The sequence below is a fragment of the Ylistrum balloti genome, unplaced genomic scaffold, assembly GCF_031769215.1.
Source record: "Ylistrum balloti isolate Yb309-2 unplaced genomic scaffold, AGI_CSIRO_Ybal_v1 Utg371040, whole genome shotgun sequence".
Taxonomy (NCBI): domain Eukaryota; kingdom Metazoa; phylum Mollusca; class Bivalvia; order Pectinida; family Pectinidae; genus Ylistrum; species Ylistrum balloti.
The window spans coordinates 502,823-521,915 of record NW_026782576.1 but is presented as its reverse complement, the minus strand read 5'-3'; the positions used below and the strand labels follow the sequence as shown (position 1 = coordinate 521,915).

The window sequence follows — 19,093 nt, the reverse complement described above, 5'->3', positions numbered from 1 at the left end:
TCCCTGGCTTGTAAAACGTAATGAAAGATTCGATTATATATTTAAAATGTCTGATACACATCCACACAGCATAGTGATACAATAACAACTGTACAAACCTTTTGATATTCGTTGAGCAGTTTTCATTCTCCTTTATAACTTGTTTGCCTTAAATGATCAGTTAATTTCCGGTGAGAACACAGAATGAGACAACAATCTCCTACATACATCCAAAGGAAATCTCACACCTGAATATTATTTACACTCAGTGTAAAATAGTAAGACATGTAGACTAATTATCTTCCTTGGGACTTATCAACATCCTTACTCAAATCAGAAATAATTTTATCTATCTGACTAGAGAGAATTTACTTCCTATCAATATATCGTCACTATATCAAGGTCAATCACCATTGCTTCCTTCCTTCCTCCCAGTAGTGTATCGTCCTTCAGAGAGTGTTAAACATATGACACAAATCACCTTAAGTAGTTGAATATACTTCCCAAAATTCAAAAATGACCATAAGTTTATCAAAAAGATTTTCTAATCCTCCATCACAGACAATCTGTCCAATGAAAAAATAGCATAAATGATTTTCTTGAACAAAATATTCAAAGTTCATGAAAATGTGATAAAAACTGTGTTTTCAGCCATTAATAAATATCCTGGTTCCCATTATAATTGCTGTATGAGATTATCTGTGAAGACTTGTTGGGGTGTCTCAGAACACTGTTTTCCCTTCTCCTAGATAGGTATCCTGTTTTCTGGTTCGTCAGTCCATGCATGGATCTCCATATACAGGTGCATAAGAACAGGTAACATCGACCCAATACACTATAACGATACCCTACTGATTTAACGAGTTCCAGAAAGCTTGGTCAGACAACAATAAACACAGGTATATAGGTATGAGTTTATGAATGAACCTTCATGACAAAATGTGATACAAGATACACCTGACTACACCTGTTAAGGGCCACACAATACTGATACAGCCCTATCTGGTTATCATCTGCCGTCACACTGTCCCAGCCCATATGTCCTGCCTAGCAAAACCACACTGAGCAGCTTTATCCAAAACATCCACTCAGGTAGTGGGCATGACCAATCAGACTGTCCCTTAGCCAGTAGGCAACACCAGACATTGTTCTGGACAGTGTCACACCAGGGCTAACTTTAATGATATCATTAGCAGTGTAGGGGTAGGTGAAAATAATATCTTTGGATAGGTGTTTGGCTGGTATGACAATATGGTCTTTGGGGGAAGAGTGTTTGGTTGGTATGACAATCTGGTCTGTCGCTGGGTGTATGACTTTTATGACAATATGGTCTTTGGAGGAAGGGTGTTTGGATGGTATGACAATATGGTCTGTTGAGGAAGGGTGTTTGGCTGGTATGACAATATGGTCTGTGGCAGGGTGTATGGGTGTATGGCTTGTATGACAATATGGTCTGTTGAGGAAGGGTGTTTGGATGGTATGACAATATGGTCTGTTGAGGAAGGGTGTTGGGATGGTATGACAATATGGTCTGTGGCAGGGTGTATGGGTGTATGGCTTGTATAACAATATGGTCTGTTGAGGAAGGGTGTTTGGATGGTATGACAATATGGTCTGTTGAGGAAGGGTGTTTGGCTGGTATGACAATATGGTCTGTGGCAGGGTGTATGGGTGTATGGCTTGTATGACAATATGGTCTGTTGAGGAAGGGTGTTTGGATGGTATGACAATATGGTCTGTTGAGGAAGGGTGTTTGGCTGGTATGACAATATGGTCTGTGGCAGGGTGTATGGGTGTATGGCTTGTATGACGATATGATCTGTTGAGGAAGGGTGTTTGGCTGGTATGACAATATGGTCTGTGGCAGGGTGTATGGGTGTATGGCTTGTATGACAATATGGTCTGTTGAGGAAGGGTGTTTGGATGGTATGACAATATGGTCTGTTGAGGAAGGGTGTTTGGATGGTATGACAATATGGTCTGTGGCAGGGTGTATGGGTGTATGGCTTGTATGACGATATGATCTGTTGAGGAAGGGTGTTTGGCTGGTATGACAATATGGTCTGTGGCAGGGTGTATGGGTGTATGGCTTGTATGACAATATGGTCTGTTGAGGAAGGGTGTTTGGCTGGTATGACAATATGGTCTGTGGCAGGGTGTATGGGTGTATGGCTTGTATAACAATATGGTCTGTTGAGGAAAGGTGTTTGGATGGTATGACAATATGGTCTGTTGAGGAAGGGTGTTTGGATGGTATGACAATATGGTCTGTGGCAGGGTGTATGGGTGTATGGCTTGTAATATGGTCTGTTGAGGAAGGGTGTTTGGATGGTATGACAATGAGGTCTGTGGCAGGGTGTATGGGTGTATGGCTTGTATAACAATATGGTCTGTTGAGGAAAGGTGTTTGGATGGTATGACAATATGGTCTGTTGAGGAAGGGTGTTGGAATGGTATGACAATATGGTCTGTGGCAGGGTGTATGGATATATGGCTTGTATAACAATATGGTCTGTTGAGGAAGGGTGTATGGCTTGTATGACAATATGGTCTGTTGAGGAAGGTTGTTTGGATGGTATGACAATGAGGTCTGTGGCAGGGTGTATGGGTGTATGGCTTGTATAACAATATGGTCTGTTGAGGAAGGGTGTTCGGCTGGTATCAGCATTGCTGTATTTGCTACAGATACTGTGACATTTTTAAGATCTGATATGTTTTCAGAATTTCTATCAATTACTGAAGAAAACCATTTAAGGAGGGATTATTTGTACTGTGTAATTGTTTATTCATAAGTTTGGTATATTTTACAATGAGCACAACTTTACTGAATGGCATGACTAAAATTTTCAGCATTTTTTGACATTCTAGAAGTCCCTCCCTTGTCCCTCCATGTTACCAAAGAAAGGTTTTTTTTAAGTACATACATGTATTTTAAGTTCTTACCAACTAATTATTTTCAAGACATTACCACAGTTTTCATTTTCTCACAAGCTTAACCATTCTTTTTTTCAATTTTTCCATGACCTTAATTATTGTACAAACAAGTCACAATATTGTGTGAAAGTATTTTTGGAAGGCAGCATACAAGTAGGTACTGTTTTATTTTGTATTCATAGCCTACAACTCATGTAAACAAACAGACTGAACATTTTCTCCATGGCTGTTGATGCATTTTGTGCTGAATATGTAAAATGAGGCCAGCAGAAATAAAACTTGTGAAAACATCTACGTAAACTAGATAAATGGGAGAGATGGGAGTTAACAGTCGGTATAAACTGTTGTTGTAGGGACCTCTACATAAGGGGTAGACAAGAGTTCATATGATCTTAGCATGTCAGAGGAACATTAGGTACAGACATGGAATCTGTCTCCAACCTGTTCCGCTGATACATTCAGGTGGATACGTAAAGCTTTGTATTACAACAAAACCCTCAGATTTCACCACGGTATTTATAGAGATCTACGAACAACTGTACAAACCTGTAATGTGTTACAATGATACCTGGTATATCTAAGGAGTGTTTGTGTGTCACCAGGACTTGTATCCTTATCTTAACGTCCTAGCATCTAAACAGATCTGAAGTCGGTACATTAAACCATTAAATCCAGCCGGATAACGGGTCCTCTGTTAACTCTTTACGTGTTTCTTTTTCCCCATCTCACATTCCTGTTGTCATATTGAATCCTCCATGTATGATCTTGATATACAAATACTTATTATACATGTGTTACAACATCCCAATATAACTGTAATGTATAACTACCGTACACCAATTGACGGACCTTTTATACTTTTAACTTTTGACTAATCCTTACTGCCTCCACAAATGACTTCAGATATTCCATTATATAAAAACACAACGGTGCTGGCCTAAACACAGTGATAAGGTCTCCAGTATAACTCCAGATCTTTCTTGATCAGTTGACTTCAGTAAAATGATGTTGACAATGACATTGGTATAAATCTCACGCCCTGTCTGTACTTTTAAAACCTCAATAAATCAATCACTTTCTTATCAGGAAAAAACATGTTTATGTAAGGTCAAGGTCTAAAATAGGGAAATTACACCCTAACATACACTATAACTTACATATCATCTATACAATATAAAAAGCAGCAGGCAGCTTAGATCAGAAAGTATCTGGTAGACAACACATTTCTAGTGGTATAAAGTACCCAAGATGTTGCAATTACTATCCTATCAATTTGTGGATTTAGACAAATCGAAAGGACTTTATACCTACTTCTGTATTTTGAATGTATTGCAAAGTAATAGTCCTTACTTATTATAATTAAAGTTGTAGTTGAGGAAAGTAGATAAGGTGTACACAGCATTTCAGATAGATTAAAGTGTAAGTAATTACATTAAATGTATTTACATGCCTATCTTCCTAGAAGTATCATGGTTAGACTTTTCTTGCAGTAATTATGTCTATAAAGACATAGTTCTTTGAGATTAAACCAGACTTCCATATATATACAAAATTTACAATATTTTCACTATAGCTACTACTATTTCTGATCTCCAATGCATTGGACAATGTCACCATGAGATGCTAAATGAATAAATATGTTATGGAAATATTTCGTTCTAGTTAATTGATAATTATAAACATCAATATTTTGGTTTTTTTATACGCGCTTTGTTTGAAGAAATATTTTCAATTTAAGGAACTTTGATACACATTAACAAACCTAGAGAAATCAGCACAATCAACCTTCATCAAATAAAACTAAAAGACAAAAAATATAAGTTATAACAGAGTCAACATCATGATCAGTACAGTATTAAAAATATATTATTCATAAATCATGAGCACCAATTGTACCTTGCCTACGAAGCACAAACTTTTTATCTTCAAAAACTTGAAAAAGTGTCATGGTGGTGGGTGTGAAAAACCTGAAAAAAGTGTCATATCTGCGGGTGTGCGCGTGGGACGAACAGTCCAATTCGGTGACGTCTACTGAGGTAAAGTGATGTTATATATTAAGACGATCTTGCCACGACAAGGATTAAAACAAAACTGATGTTCTGTTTGTAAGTTTTGTTTGTTTATAAGTGCTGTTAGTTGATAATTCAAACCAAGCCCCCAGACTAGCTTCTCATCAACTCGCACGTACAGTGTTCTGTACGCTTACGTCATGTCAAGAATTCCATAAAATATATTGTTCAAAATTTATCAATAGTTCAACCACACTGTGCTTCTTTTTTGAAATATATAGTAATCGTATTGTTATTAAAAAAAATAAACTAATTTTGGATGCTTTTAAAATAGCGATTTGAAAGATCACGGCATTATTTACGCAGAAAATTGCCGCTAGAGGGCTCTAACTCTTTTCGATATTTCAGCCAATGAGAAGGCCAGGATCGGTAAATTTTGTCTGAAAGGCCGTAGCAATAGGCTATGCGTACTGAGTACATTTAGCCTAAAAACCTAAGCTGACTGACATTTGCCAGTGGATCATTAATGCAATGCATGGGATAACCTCGACTCTAAGATCATTGTCAACTCGTTCCTGAAGTGTTCCATCTCCATCCTGTTAGACAGCAGCAATTACAACATTCTGTAAACAGATGAGACTGTTTCTACATGCGATAGTGAACCCTCTGTTGTTGCCATGGAGGATGATTACACCCTCTTTTACCATGACCACGAGAAAACTGCAGAGGCAGACTTTGATCCAGCGTCCTTCTTTAACAGTGATGATGATAAGGAATTTGAACAACTTTGTTATATGACAAGCAACTGTGTTTGTATCAAGTGCATACCAACATAAGTGATCAGTGTTGTTTTTATCTTCAATCTATCATATATGACTGACGACTATAAATATGGCTATGTGAAGGGAGGTAATCCAACATGGCGGGCATGAAAATGATAACCCTAACAATGGCAAATGTTTATTATACGAACAAATTTACAGTATCTTATTTAATTGAAATTGACAATTAAATCTACTGTCTATATATATTTCTAGCTGATGTTGCACAATTTTTCCTTTTTTTCTTTTTTTGATATCTAAAAATTTACAGTGACCATTATATAAATTGGTTGTCTCCTGGAACTCAGTACCCGTCTCCACAGAGGGCAATTCAGATGAGGGGTAGTGGTTAATAACAGTGAAACAGGACACAATATCATCTTCATTAAATGACCATACAACAGATTGGAGTCTAATTTAATGGTAAGGACAATATAATGATAAACACAACAACGTAGGTGAAAGTGAACTCCATAGTGGGTAGCCTTGAACTGTGACGGATACCTAGAACAATAAGCAAGGCTTCTGCCATGGATGGGATGTCGACCACCAGTGTATAATTATGACACCTGTCAGGTCGGTTATTTTGGGTAAATATGCACTCAGGGGTACATGACTAGGCCCAAAACAACATTAAAATGCAGTAAACTCTCAACCCAAACAGGCAGGGAGGACTTAATTGACTGCTATCAAACCGCAAAAACCTCACAGAGATGTCACAAGGTCTCTCCAAGCAGACAGAGACATCATCGCTCACAACTGATTGAGGAATTCTACCCCATTTCAGTATCTACATGGTAAGCATGTGACAGCACAAAAAAGACATCATTCCAACCCTTACATATATATTAAAAGAATTGCTTTATTCCAGTCCTTACCTTCTGTCTCTCTGTCCTGTCTTATAAAACACTTATCTTTCAGGTCTTAATGTTATTCAGACACAAACGACACCACTGAGTCAGAAACTGAGAATTCTATTGAGTTCAGATCTGTCAATCTAAGGTGATCTTTATGTCATATGAAGAATGACTGAATATTTTACTATGGAAATAAAAATCTCTAAAATAATAAATATGGGTAATATATTCCATTGTTATGTTTGCCCGTCAGACTCATAAATTATATGTTACTTGAAAATAAGATCTACCCTGAAATTCCACCTGTAATGACAGGTAACTCTTAAGAAATTAACAGGATACTGACTACGTTTCCTAAGTACAGGGTGACTACCAGTATCATCTGATCTTCATTTGGTTCAAGTAATTTATTTTGTTTTATCTTATTCCGATAAAATTTTGTTTCATTAAATTTCAATTTTATCAGCACACATCTCACTCCCAAATAATAAAATATTCTATAATATGTATGTATAATTAAATTAGTTTTAATAAACATTAAAATGCAGAAGGAAATCTCACATAGATATGAAAAAAACATTGGACTTAAAATAAAACTATCGTGAAAAAAATGAAAATAGAGAATATAGAATCATTAACGATCTCGGATTTACTCATCCATGACATGACTATTGCAGAATCACAGATATAATTAAAGAAATTCCAGGCAATTATAACAAACCTGATCTGTGTGTGATTCATCAGTGACACAAAGAGATAACAAGGGGCCATAACTGTGGTTAGACAAGTGTCCAGACAAATGTTAGGACATGACAGTGCACAATATCTCACAAAACACAAAGCCATACTGTGACCAGGTACTGAAGATAATGACATCATTACCTGAATCATAACTTAAACAAACAAAACTGTAATAAATTGTAAGTGAGTAAATCCTATAATAAAAATTCCCCAAATTCTATCTCTACAGGTAGAAAAAAAGTCATTTCTATAGATAGCTAGACAATAAAGTACCTCTTAATACAGATAGGTAAACAAAACTGCTATATGTTAATTTAAAACATGAATGCAATTGTCCATTGTTCTTTTTGTACTGTAACTGAGAATTTTACCTGTAACTGTTCTATATACTGTATTACGTGTAACAGTTCTATATATTACCTGTAACAGTTCTATATGTTACCTGTAACTGTTCTATATATTACCTGTAACAGTTCTATATGTTACCTGTAACTGTTCTATATATTACCTGTAACTGTTCTATCTGTTACTTGTAACTGCTCTATATGTAACCTGCAACTGTACTATATGCTACCTGTAACTTTTTTTATATATTACCTGTAACTGTTCTATATATTACCTGTAACTGTTCTATATATTACCTGTAACTTTTTTTATATATTACCTGTAACTGTTCTATATATTACCTGTAACTGTTCTATATGTTACCTGTAACTGTTCTATATGTTACTTGTTACTGTTCTATATGTTATCTGTAACTGTACTTTATGTTACCTGTGACTGGTCTATATGTTACCTGTGACTGTACTTTATGTTACCTGTGACTGGTCTATATGTTACCTGTAACTGTTCTATATGTTACTTGTTACTGTTCTATATGTTACCTGTGACTGTTCTATGTTACCTGCAACTATATAATATGTTACCTGTAACTGTACTTTATGTTACCTTTGACTGGTCTGTATGTTACCTGTAACTGTTCTATATGTTACCTGTAACTGTTCTATATGTTACCTGTAACTGTACTTTATGTTACCTGTAACTGTACTTTATGTTACCTGTAACTGTACTTTATGTTACCTGTGACTGGTCTATATGTTACCTGTAACTGTACTTTATGTTACCTGTAACTGTACTTTATGTTACCTGAGACTGGTCTATATGTTACCTGTAACTGTTCTATATATTACCTGTAACAGTTCTATATGTTACCTGTAACTGTTCTATATATTACCTGTAACTGTTCTATATATTACCTGTAACTGTTCTATCTGTTACTTGTAACTGCTCTATATGTAACCTGCAACTGTACTATATGCTACCTGTAACTTTTTTTATATATTACCTGTAACTGTTCTATATATTACCTGTAACTGTTCTATATATTACCTGTAACTTTTTTTATATATTACCTGTAACTGTTCTATATATTACCTGTAACTGTTCTATATGTTACCTGTAACTGTTCTATATGTTACTTGTTACTGTTCTATATGTTATCTGTAACTGTACTTTATGTTACCTGTGACTGGTCTATATGTTACCTGTGACTGTACTTTATGTTACCTGTGACTGGTCTATATGTTACCTGTAACTGTTCTATATGTTACTTGTTACTGTTCTATATGTTACCTGTGACTGTTCTATGTTACCTGCAACTATATAATATGTTACCTGTAACTGTACTTTATGTTACCTTTGACTGGTCTGTATGTTACCTGTAACTGTTCTATATGTTACCTGTAACTGTTCTATATGTTACCTGTAACTGTACTTTATGTTACCTTTGACTGGTCTATATGTTACCTGTAACTGTACTTTATGTTACCTGTGACTGGTCTATATGTTACCTGTAACTGTACTTTATGTTACCTGTAACTGTACTTTATGTTACCTGAGACTGGTCTATATGTTACCTGTAACTATATATGTTACCTGTAACTGTACTTTATGTTACCTGTGACTGGTCTATATGTTACCTGTAACTTTTTTATATGTTTAATTAAAACTTGAAAATTAATATATAAATTCAATTTGAATCAATTCATTAAATGAACAGAGAAGTGTGTGGTGTGCAAGCTGACACAAAATGTGCCAAGAAAACCATACTCACATTAATTCCAATAAAAAGGAAATATTTCAAATATTCATGTTGAGCTCTTAAGTGTTTGTAGTTGGCGATTTTTCACCTTTTTCACCAAAAACTTTCATTTTTTCTCTCTTATTTTTTAAATGTTTACAGCAGTGCAAAAAATCACATGATTACACAATATTTTTCTGTATTTAGTTTTTTTTTAAGGAAAGAGTCATCTGAATTTGGCAAGGATATGAAAAGATGGTTGAAATGAGTTTTGAAAAAGGACTTATTGATATATATTCTTCCAAGAGGTATAAGAATCCTTCTGGTCAAAATCTTAATTAATGATTTAAACTTTACAATTTTTTTTATCATACTTAAGTCTGGAAATTTGGTGTGGGTCCACATCAAACACAACACCTAATACTTCAAATTTAATAAAACCCCAATGTGAATTCCACTCTGCAAAACATATGTCATTACTATATTTTTCACTACCTTGTTTTGTGTTTTGCCTTCATTTCCTTTTAGACTAGAACATTTTGTAAAGTTATTTAATTCATGGAATGATTCCTGTAAAGATATTTTTTATTGTCTATGATAATTGAGGTATCATCTGCATATTGTGATAATGAAATTGGATCATGATCTATATTTATACCATTAATATATTATTTATTCTTATTCTAGTAGCAAGTATTTCAACACATAGTATGAAAATGTAAGGAGCAATAGGGTTTCCTTGAGGATTGCCTCTCTTAATTGGGAAAACAGTTGAGAGATTACCACGTTGATTTATAGAGGAGAGTGCACTGGCTGTAAAGTTTTGATCCACTTGCATATATCAACCCCAAAAATTAAAAAAAAAAGATAAAACATAACAGATAAAATCCCAACCAACAGAATTGAAAGCATTTCCAAAATCTATAAATATGAGAATACCAGGTATTTCATTTTCCTCTGCATACTCCAATGATATCCTCTTGTTTCGAAATAATTCCTGTTTTCTTTCTCTACCCTTGGAATTATTTTTGATGTGAAATTCTATCATAAAACTCTGGTCTGTCTATATTAAGTCCATAAATTGTCATTAATGTTACTTTTTTGCCAGTTATTAATAAATTTAAAGCAATGAAGTTCTCTTTAACACCTCCATTTTTCCTTAATGACTTTCACTTCAAAATCATTACAAGGACATAGTCATCAAAATTCCCCGCCCATGTTCATTTGTGTAATATACACATTTAAAGTGAGCAGCATGGAAAACTGGAAAAGATATCAGCTCATCAGATCACAACAGCCTCATTGAATATGCACAGAATTTGTCGATAATCAAACTTGAACAATGGGTTACAGTAACAAGTCTACCACACAAGTCTCATCATAATTCATTTGTTCCATCAAAAGATAACGCGTGGAAAGCATTCAGCTAGAGTGCCACAAGATATCAGCCAATCAGGTCACATAAAATATGCATAGAATTTGCTGATAATCAAATCTGAACAAGAGATTAAGGTAAAAATTGTATCAACCAAGTTTTATCAAAATCTGACCAGTCCTTCAAAAGATATCATGCAGAAAGCAGCATCCGAGAGCGATTAAAAAATTAGCCAATCAGATCACAGCAGCAACATTAAATATGCACAGAATTTGATGTTCATCAAACTTGGGCAAGGATTAAGGTAAGAAGTGTACCAATCAAGTTTCATAAGAATCTGACCAGTCCTTCAAAAGATATCTTGCGGAAAACAGCATCTGGACTGACAGAAGGACGAACGGAATGATGAAGGGACAGACAGGACTGTCAGAAGGACGAACGGAATGACAAAGGGACAGTCAGACGGAACCTATTTGATAATTAACTGAAATTGCAAAGCCTCATTCATCTAAATGAACTGAAATGGCAAGTAAATTTCCATTCACGTCTAACTAAGTTTTCCATTTCTGCTGTATAGCAAGTATCTTGAATACAATAAATATGGAAATTTCTATTTCTTAAGTATGAGAAAACACAACAGCATTTATTTTTGTCACCTAGTCCCTGACAATGAGCTGAAAGTATCTTTATGTTTTGGTGCCACTCCCTGATGTTAATTAAAACGAGCTAACTAGCATTCTTTGACCAGCAAATAGAATAATTGTATAATCATAAACACAAATTAATGGAAGACTTAATTTGAAAATGTTAAATCAATTAATCAAACATTAATTTCAGAAGCATTTGCATTCTTTACGGGATGATTAACAGTGATTTAATATCAAAGTTCGATTCTGATTTCATGTCATCATTCATTGCACAGTTACAGTATCTTTAAATCTACATACATCTGTCCCGTACTTCAAAAAATGTTGTGGTTACTTGCCTACAGAATGGTGCACCTACTGGACGGGATCAATTCCACAGGAGATGCTTAATGCATAAAAATATCCCTAACAGAAAGTATACAGTAGTACTGCTGAAGTAAAGGAAATAAAATTCAACTATTTACTGAGGTACAATACGTCAGTGTAATGATGTGATCTACTCAACTTCCTTACAAACATGGTAACAGTATTCAATCATAATAATGTCCTGTATATTGAGGCAAGTCCGTCAAGTGTAGATGATAACGATCAACGGATTTTCATATCCTTTTCCCATTATCCATATGATGATGTACATGTGCATCTACATATGATTCCCTATACATGTATTCATTTGAAGTTTTATCAAAATCAATTCATATGTTCACAAGGTTAGGAGACGAAGTTTGGATTTTGTCCAATCATAGGTCTTCTTTTAGTTACCATGGCAAAGAAGAAGACCCAACATTTTGGAAAAGAGTACCATCATATATCCATTTCCATAGTAATAATTCTTGAATGATATGATGTATCAAATCATTGGCTTTGATAAGCTACACAATTCAATAAAGTTTGAATAAAATCGTTCCAAAGAAAGAAAAGAAAATACTGCCTGCATATCTACATGTGACCAATAATATTTCTATATATCCCAAAAGTTTTGCTGAAACTGGTTCCCAAGTTTAGGAAAAGTCTGGACAAGATCCCTGTATTTATAGGTCTTATTTGGACACTAAGGCAAATAAATGACATCAGATGTTTTTCATTTCCTTAAAAATCCTTATACATGTATATCAATTTTTTTCTGCATAACCAGAAAATATCTCAATATTGACCAATCAGAAGACTCCATTAAATTTGGATAGCAATAGGCCTGGATACATCTGATGTGTGAAATCAGATACACAAACATCTGTGTATAGTGACAAGGTTAACATTGGTACTGGTACAAAAATTACTGCAAAACAAAACCTGCATGCACATTTACCATCTACATATGGTCTCTAACATTCCAACATAGTTTCACTGAAATCAGTCCATGTGTTCAGGACTTTTTGGTTGTAAGATTATAATAATTCAATCAAAAGTATCTACCTGTTTCTTCTTCAGTGCCGGGTTTTATAAACTTCACCTGCAGGCAAAGGTAAACACAACACTTATACTACAAACAATAAAACACTGACAATACAAACATTCCTTTATTATAAAATGTGTAATAAAACTGCATTTTCAAATGTTTCAATCACAACATCTTCAAATGAACAGTATAACTACCTACAATTTTTAATGTATATTGTATGAGTAGTATTATTATTGAATTATACAAGAATTTCCAAGTTTTTAAAAAACTGAATGCTTTACAGTTACTAGACAATACTGGTTTTGGGAAGCTTGCTATCTTAAAGAAGAAAATGCATCTTCATCCTCTAAGAGTTCAGAGAGCTGCAAAATATCTGAGGTAATTTAGAATTTCATAGTTTACCGATGGTCAATATGACCGTGTAACAAACAACCAGCTAATTCGGATAGATTTGTTTTTTCAAGGGAGATAACTATAAACTGGTGCTGATAACCAGTTCTGATATATATGTAATATACTATGGTAAACGATCAAAGGAAACTCTAACTTAATACACTGTTAAAGAGAAAGGTATTATATTGAGTCCAGAATTATGATTTCTTTAATTATTGACATAAAGATTATAATCTTGAGTAGTTTTCTGTTTTGAAAAGTCTGAAACCTTTGAATACAGTATTCAAGCTATTTTGATCTCTAAATATTTCCTACAAATAATTTTTACAGTACAAAACAGCAAGTATCAGGTTAATATGACAATGAACAGGAAATAATACTCAACAAAAAATCAACACTTGTCGTGTCAATCATTCTGGTATTAACATGCTTCACACTTTAAAAGTACAAAACTTCACTCATTTAACTATGAAATAATACCAACCAGGTAATCTTTCATTAGTACTATCTACCACAATTTCCTAACTCAACAAACTCACTAATGATTAATGTCAATCAATGCCAAAAGATTAAAAGTACAAATCAATATGAAATTTATGAATGGAGAAAAACAGTGATGTCGATTGCTTCATGATGTTAAGATAAATTGTAGTAGAAAAAGTTGACATTTATTCAATTCTTGTTAGTTTGAAAACTTGTTTGAATTGATTTCCAAAACAAGTTGACTCAGATTAATGAAATAAATAGGGAGTCACACCTTCCATGTAAACTTCCATGTCATGCAGTCTGATTTTCTTCAGCAATAAATCACAAATCACAAGCTTAAAATTATTGGGTAATACTTTCTACTTACATCAGCACCAGAGAATATCAGCATCATAGTGAGGAGAATATCAGCAGTGGAGGCAGCTTTTAACAGTTCCTGTCAACATACCAGTCCTAACATATATCTTTGTTTTATAAAAATAGGGAATTATTTCCCTTTTCCACATGATTTAACAGTTGATATCATTTCAATTACCTTGCCTTGGAGTTACAATGCTATGCTAATATAAAGTTACAACATACCATTTTTTTTTCTTTTCTGCTTATTTTCAAAATCGGTTTTGAGGATTTTTTTTTTTTTTTACTTTAACACCAGTAAATAAATATGACTAACTTTTAGAATTTCTGTCTAAAACTCCTGGAGATTGATTAAATGGACCTAAGAAAAAATAAAATGACCAGTACTAACCTCACTAAGGGAGAGTTTGTTGTCACTGAGTGGGTGTTTATCAATGTATTTCCTTTCTTCATACTTTTTCTCTAGATGTTGCCTACGCTGTGCTGGTTCCATATCCTGGTTGAAGGCACTCTTAGACCGGAGATGTTTTTCCCAGAACATATTAGCATTATCATTACCTATCTGTTTCATCATCTGCAAAGGATATATTTAACTGGTTACAAAATGACTATCTACATTGTGTATTCATCCACAACAGATTATTCCATCGTGTTTTACAGATTTTACAGGTTTACATTATTATGGAAACTTTAGTGTGAAAACCAATCAAGCATGAAATTTTGAGATCTCTGAATATTTATAGAATGGTATACTATATGTTTGGAAGTGTGTATATAAAACTAGTTTCTTGTTACTTTTTAGGTTCTTAAATCAGCTGTATATGATCTAGCTGGATAATAAACAAATCAAAATAACTGACCTCAATGAGACTTGGCGACCACACTGATGTGTCCATCCGTAGTGACCGTACTTTAGACACATTAAGATCAAACTTTCGATGGATACCTGGCAAAATAAAAAAATCGATTAAAAAAATACAAGATATTACTGTAAGATAACCAAGAAGTACTTATAATCAGGTTAAATTCAACAACCTGGTTACCGGTATTTCTATAGTAGATATGGTAGATATAGGCAAAATGTACAAGTATATTAAAAATTACTTAATAACAAAACACTCAACTAAGGGGAATAGCACAGGGTTAAACATATTTTCACAAGAAACAGGTGCTTGGTACATAGATGTAAGAATACACTTATGTTAAATATGCACATGACAATTTATCTCACACATAGACCTTCCAGTTATTAAAAAGTGTCACAAACCAAAACTGATTTTTTTTTTTTTTTTTTTTGTAAATTATTTCCACTTGAGTTGACTTATTCGGAAATATTTATGAAAGTGATACCACAACAAAATGTCCATAGATTATTGAATCTGATCAGTATACTGTGAGATTAAACCTAATCCTTCAGTATATCAAATTCAGTCTACTGTACATAAGTTAATCTGGATTATCACAGTCCTGATTACTGAGTTTCTACTGTACACAAGTTATCTGGATTACTGAGTTTCTACTGTACACAAGTTATCTGGATTACTGAGGTTCTACTGTACACAAGTTATCTGGATTACTGAGTTTCTACTGTACACAAGTTATCTGGATTACTGAGTTTCTACTGTACACAAGTTATCTGGATTACTGAGTTTCTACTGTACACAAGTTATCTTGATTACTGAGTTTTTACTGTACACAAGTTATCTGGATTACTGAGGATCTACTGTACACAAGTTATCTGGATTACTGAGGTTCTACTGTACACAAGTTATCTGGATTACTGAGGTTCTACTGTACACAAGTTATCTGAGGTTCTACTGTACACAAGTTATCTGAGGATCTACTGTACACAAGTTATCTGGATTACTGAGTTTCTACTGTACACATGTTATCTGGATTACTGAGGTTCTACTGTACACAAGTTATCTGGATTACTGAGGTTCTACTGTACACAAGTTATCTGGATTACTGAGTTTCTACTGTACACAAGTTATCTGGATTACTGAGGTTCTACGGTACACAAGTTATCTGGATTACTGAGGTTCTACTGTACACAAACTATCTGAGGTTCTACCGTACACAAGTTATCTGGATTACTGAGGTTCTACTGTACACAAGTTATCTGGATTACTGAGGTTCTACTGTACACAAGTTATCTGAGGTTCTACTGTACACAAGTTATCTGGATTACTGAGTTTCTACTGTACACAAGTTATCTGGATTACTGAGGTTCTACTGTACACAAGTTATCTGGATTACTGAGGTTCTACTGTACACAAGTTATCTGGATTACTGAGGTTCTACTGTACACAAGTTATCTGGATTACTGAATTTCTACTGTACACAAGTTATCTGGATTACTGAAGTTCTACTGTACACAAGTTATCTGGATTACTGAGGTTCTACTGTACACAAGTTATCTGGATTACTGAAGTTCTACTGTACACAAGTTATCTGGATTACTGAAGTTCTACTGTACACAAGTTATCTGGATTACTGAGGTTCTACTGTACACAAGTTATCTGGATCACTGAGGTTCTACTGTACACAAGTTATCTGGATTACTGAAGTTCTACTGTACACAAGTTATCTGGATCACTGAGGTTCTACTGTACACAAGTTATCTGGATTACTGAGGTTCTACTGTACACAAGTTATCTGGATCACTGAGGTTCTACTGTACACAAGTTATCTGGATTACTGAGGTTCTACTGTACACAAGTTATCTGGATTATTACATTCCTTGGTCCGTATTCATGAAACCATTCTCATGCTCAAGCACAGATTTTGTGCTCAAGCAAACTTTTTTACAATTCTCCTAAACAATATAAAATAATAAAAATGTCAAATATAAACATTTATTATAACTTTTACTTGAAGTTCTTTCAACATTTCTTTTTAAATCTTTGGCAAAATCAGTCTTATTTATTAATTTTTAACTTGAACAAGACATGAGGCTTGAGCACAAAATTCATCCTTGAGCATGAGAACGGTTTCGTGAATACAGGCCCTGATTATTAAGTTTCTTCTTTACACAGTGAGATGCATTTTAATTGTTTACCTGCACATTGTTTACACAGAACTGTACCCATATTGATGGAGGCCCAATGAGGATCTGGAACAAAGGTATATCAATAACACTATGTAACAATGATAATTTCTAATTCCATATTTGTATATCTTCCTTAACATAGAGAAACTTATAATATACTGAAGGTTTATAATAAAATAGAACATAGTGACTTCAAAGTTTAATAGCATCAATTCCATTTGACTGACACTATTATGCCATTTATTATAATAAAAATATTTCCTGTCTCAATTAAAGAATTCCTTTTTTACATAATAAAATCTAAGATATTCTCTTGTAACTTGAACACTTACTTTTTCATTTCATTCACAAAACAAGCACGACATACCGGTACAACACACCGGTGGTACACACAGGTAAGACATACTACTGTTACACACAGTAACACATACAGGTGACACATGCAAGTGTTACACACAAGTGATACATACAGGTGAGACAAACTAGTGGCACACACAAGTGTCACATACAGGTGAGACGAACTAGAGGCACACACAAGTGTCACATACAGGTGAGACAAACTAGTGGTACACAAAAGTGACCCATACAGGTGAGACATACTAGTGGTATACACAAGTGACACATACAGGTGAGACATATTAGAGATCTAAGTGATTTACAGTAATAATAATCACATGGGTCTGTTCCATGAGAGTTTGGCAGGTTAGCACGAGGCTTTTAGTCAAACTCTTATAGTCGAATTTAGATTTCTGAGTCTACTGAAAAACTCCATGTTTGATATTTCTCACATATTTAAAATAAATACAGTAATTAATTGAAAGTGTCATCATCAATGTTCCATGAAAAGTGTGTCAAAATTGATAATGTTATCAATTTGCAACATGGCTATGCTAGATAGGATGATGATGCTATCAACCACCTGTTTCTCTTTCCTGAATTTGAGACAGAGATTTCCTATCCCCAGCAACCCTGTAAATCACATGAGAAATGCTTTGTACCAATGTGATTAAGTTTGGTAGCAGAGTAAGTTTTGTACTAGCCAAGCTTATCATCTATCCCCTCAGGCTGAGGTCTTACTTACATTGGGGATGAAAGATTCTATATGTGTTATTGATACATACATACAAGAAGGCCAGGTGAGACAAACAAGGACAATATATTACAGGTATGGTGAGACATACTAATGACAGGTTACTCAGGTAAGACATACAGATGAGACACACTAAAGCAACTGACATTCCAAACACATATATACCTGGGGCATCACAGTCAGCACATTTCCGGTTGCTGGGGTTCTCTCTGATCTGGTCCAAAATCTTTCAAATGAAATATGAAGAAATGAAAGGAAATGAACATGTACACAATATCATCTGTTTTCATCAACTCACAGTTTTCAATATGCATCAGCATTTCCCTAAGTGAGTAACTGTACTGTGTTGTTAATCATCATGTTTCTATACAAGAAAGAAACAATAACTAGTATAATCATAATATCAATACATATAACAATTTATGAAACTTCAGTACAAAATAACATTTGACCTTACTGATAAGGATCAATTCCTTCTCAAGAGAGTTAGTCTGAGATATCACCAAAACAACTGAGTACTTTATACTGAAAACCAAATCCTGATGACTCACGGTGTTATCTCCCAGAGCATCAGCTATTGATTCCTCCATCGCCATCCTCCACATGACACATTCCTCATATTTCTCAAAGGTCAACCTAAAGTATAATGTGACAATGTAACATGCAGTTATTGAGTACTCAAGATGTGAACAAATAGAAGTAATATAGCATGTAGATGTTGCCATGACAACTGGAATATACCTAACATGTTATAGGTCATCAAGTTGTCATGACAACAAAAATAATCTGTACATTAACAGGTCACCACCTCTCCAATGAGAAACCATACCCCAAGTATGAAGTTCCAGTGACAAGTACTGTGCAGTAGAAAAT

The 19,093-nt window shown here is 34.3% G+C and overlaps 1 protein-coding gene across 1 annotated transcript in view; it reads right to left on the bottom strand.

Moving 5' to 3' along the window:
* Positions 1-19,093, bottom strand: part of LOC132560262 (arf-GAP with Rho-GAP domain, ANK repeat and PH domain-containing protein 1-like) — a 96,771-nt gene that overhangs the window by 42,503 nt on the left and 35,175 nt on the right. Inside the window, exons 12-18 of the mRNA XM_060224924.1 lie at positions 18,772-18,856; positions 18,386-18,446; positions 17,140-17,193; positions 14,939-15,024; positions 14,470-14,652; positions 14,089-14,157; positions 12,857-12,893 (exon numbers count right to left, since the gene is read on the bottom strand). Coding sequence (XP_060080907.1) covers positions 12,857-12,893; positions 14,089-14,157; positions 14,470-14,652; positions 14,939-15,024; positions 17,140-17,193; positions 18,386-18,446; positions 18,772-18,856 — 575 coding nt within the window. The remainder of the gene's footprint in view (positions 1-12,856; positions 12,894-14,088; positions 14,158-14,469; positions 14,653-14,938; positions 15,025-17,139; positions 17,194-18,385; positions 18,447-18,771; positions 18,857-19,093) is intronic.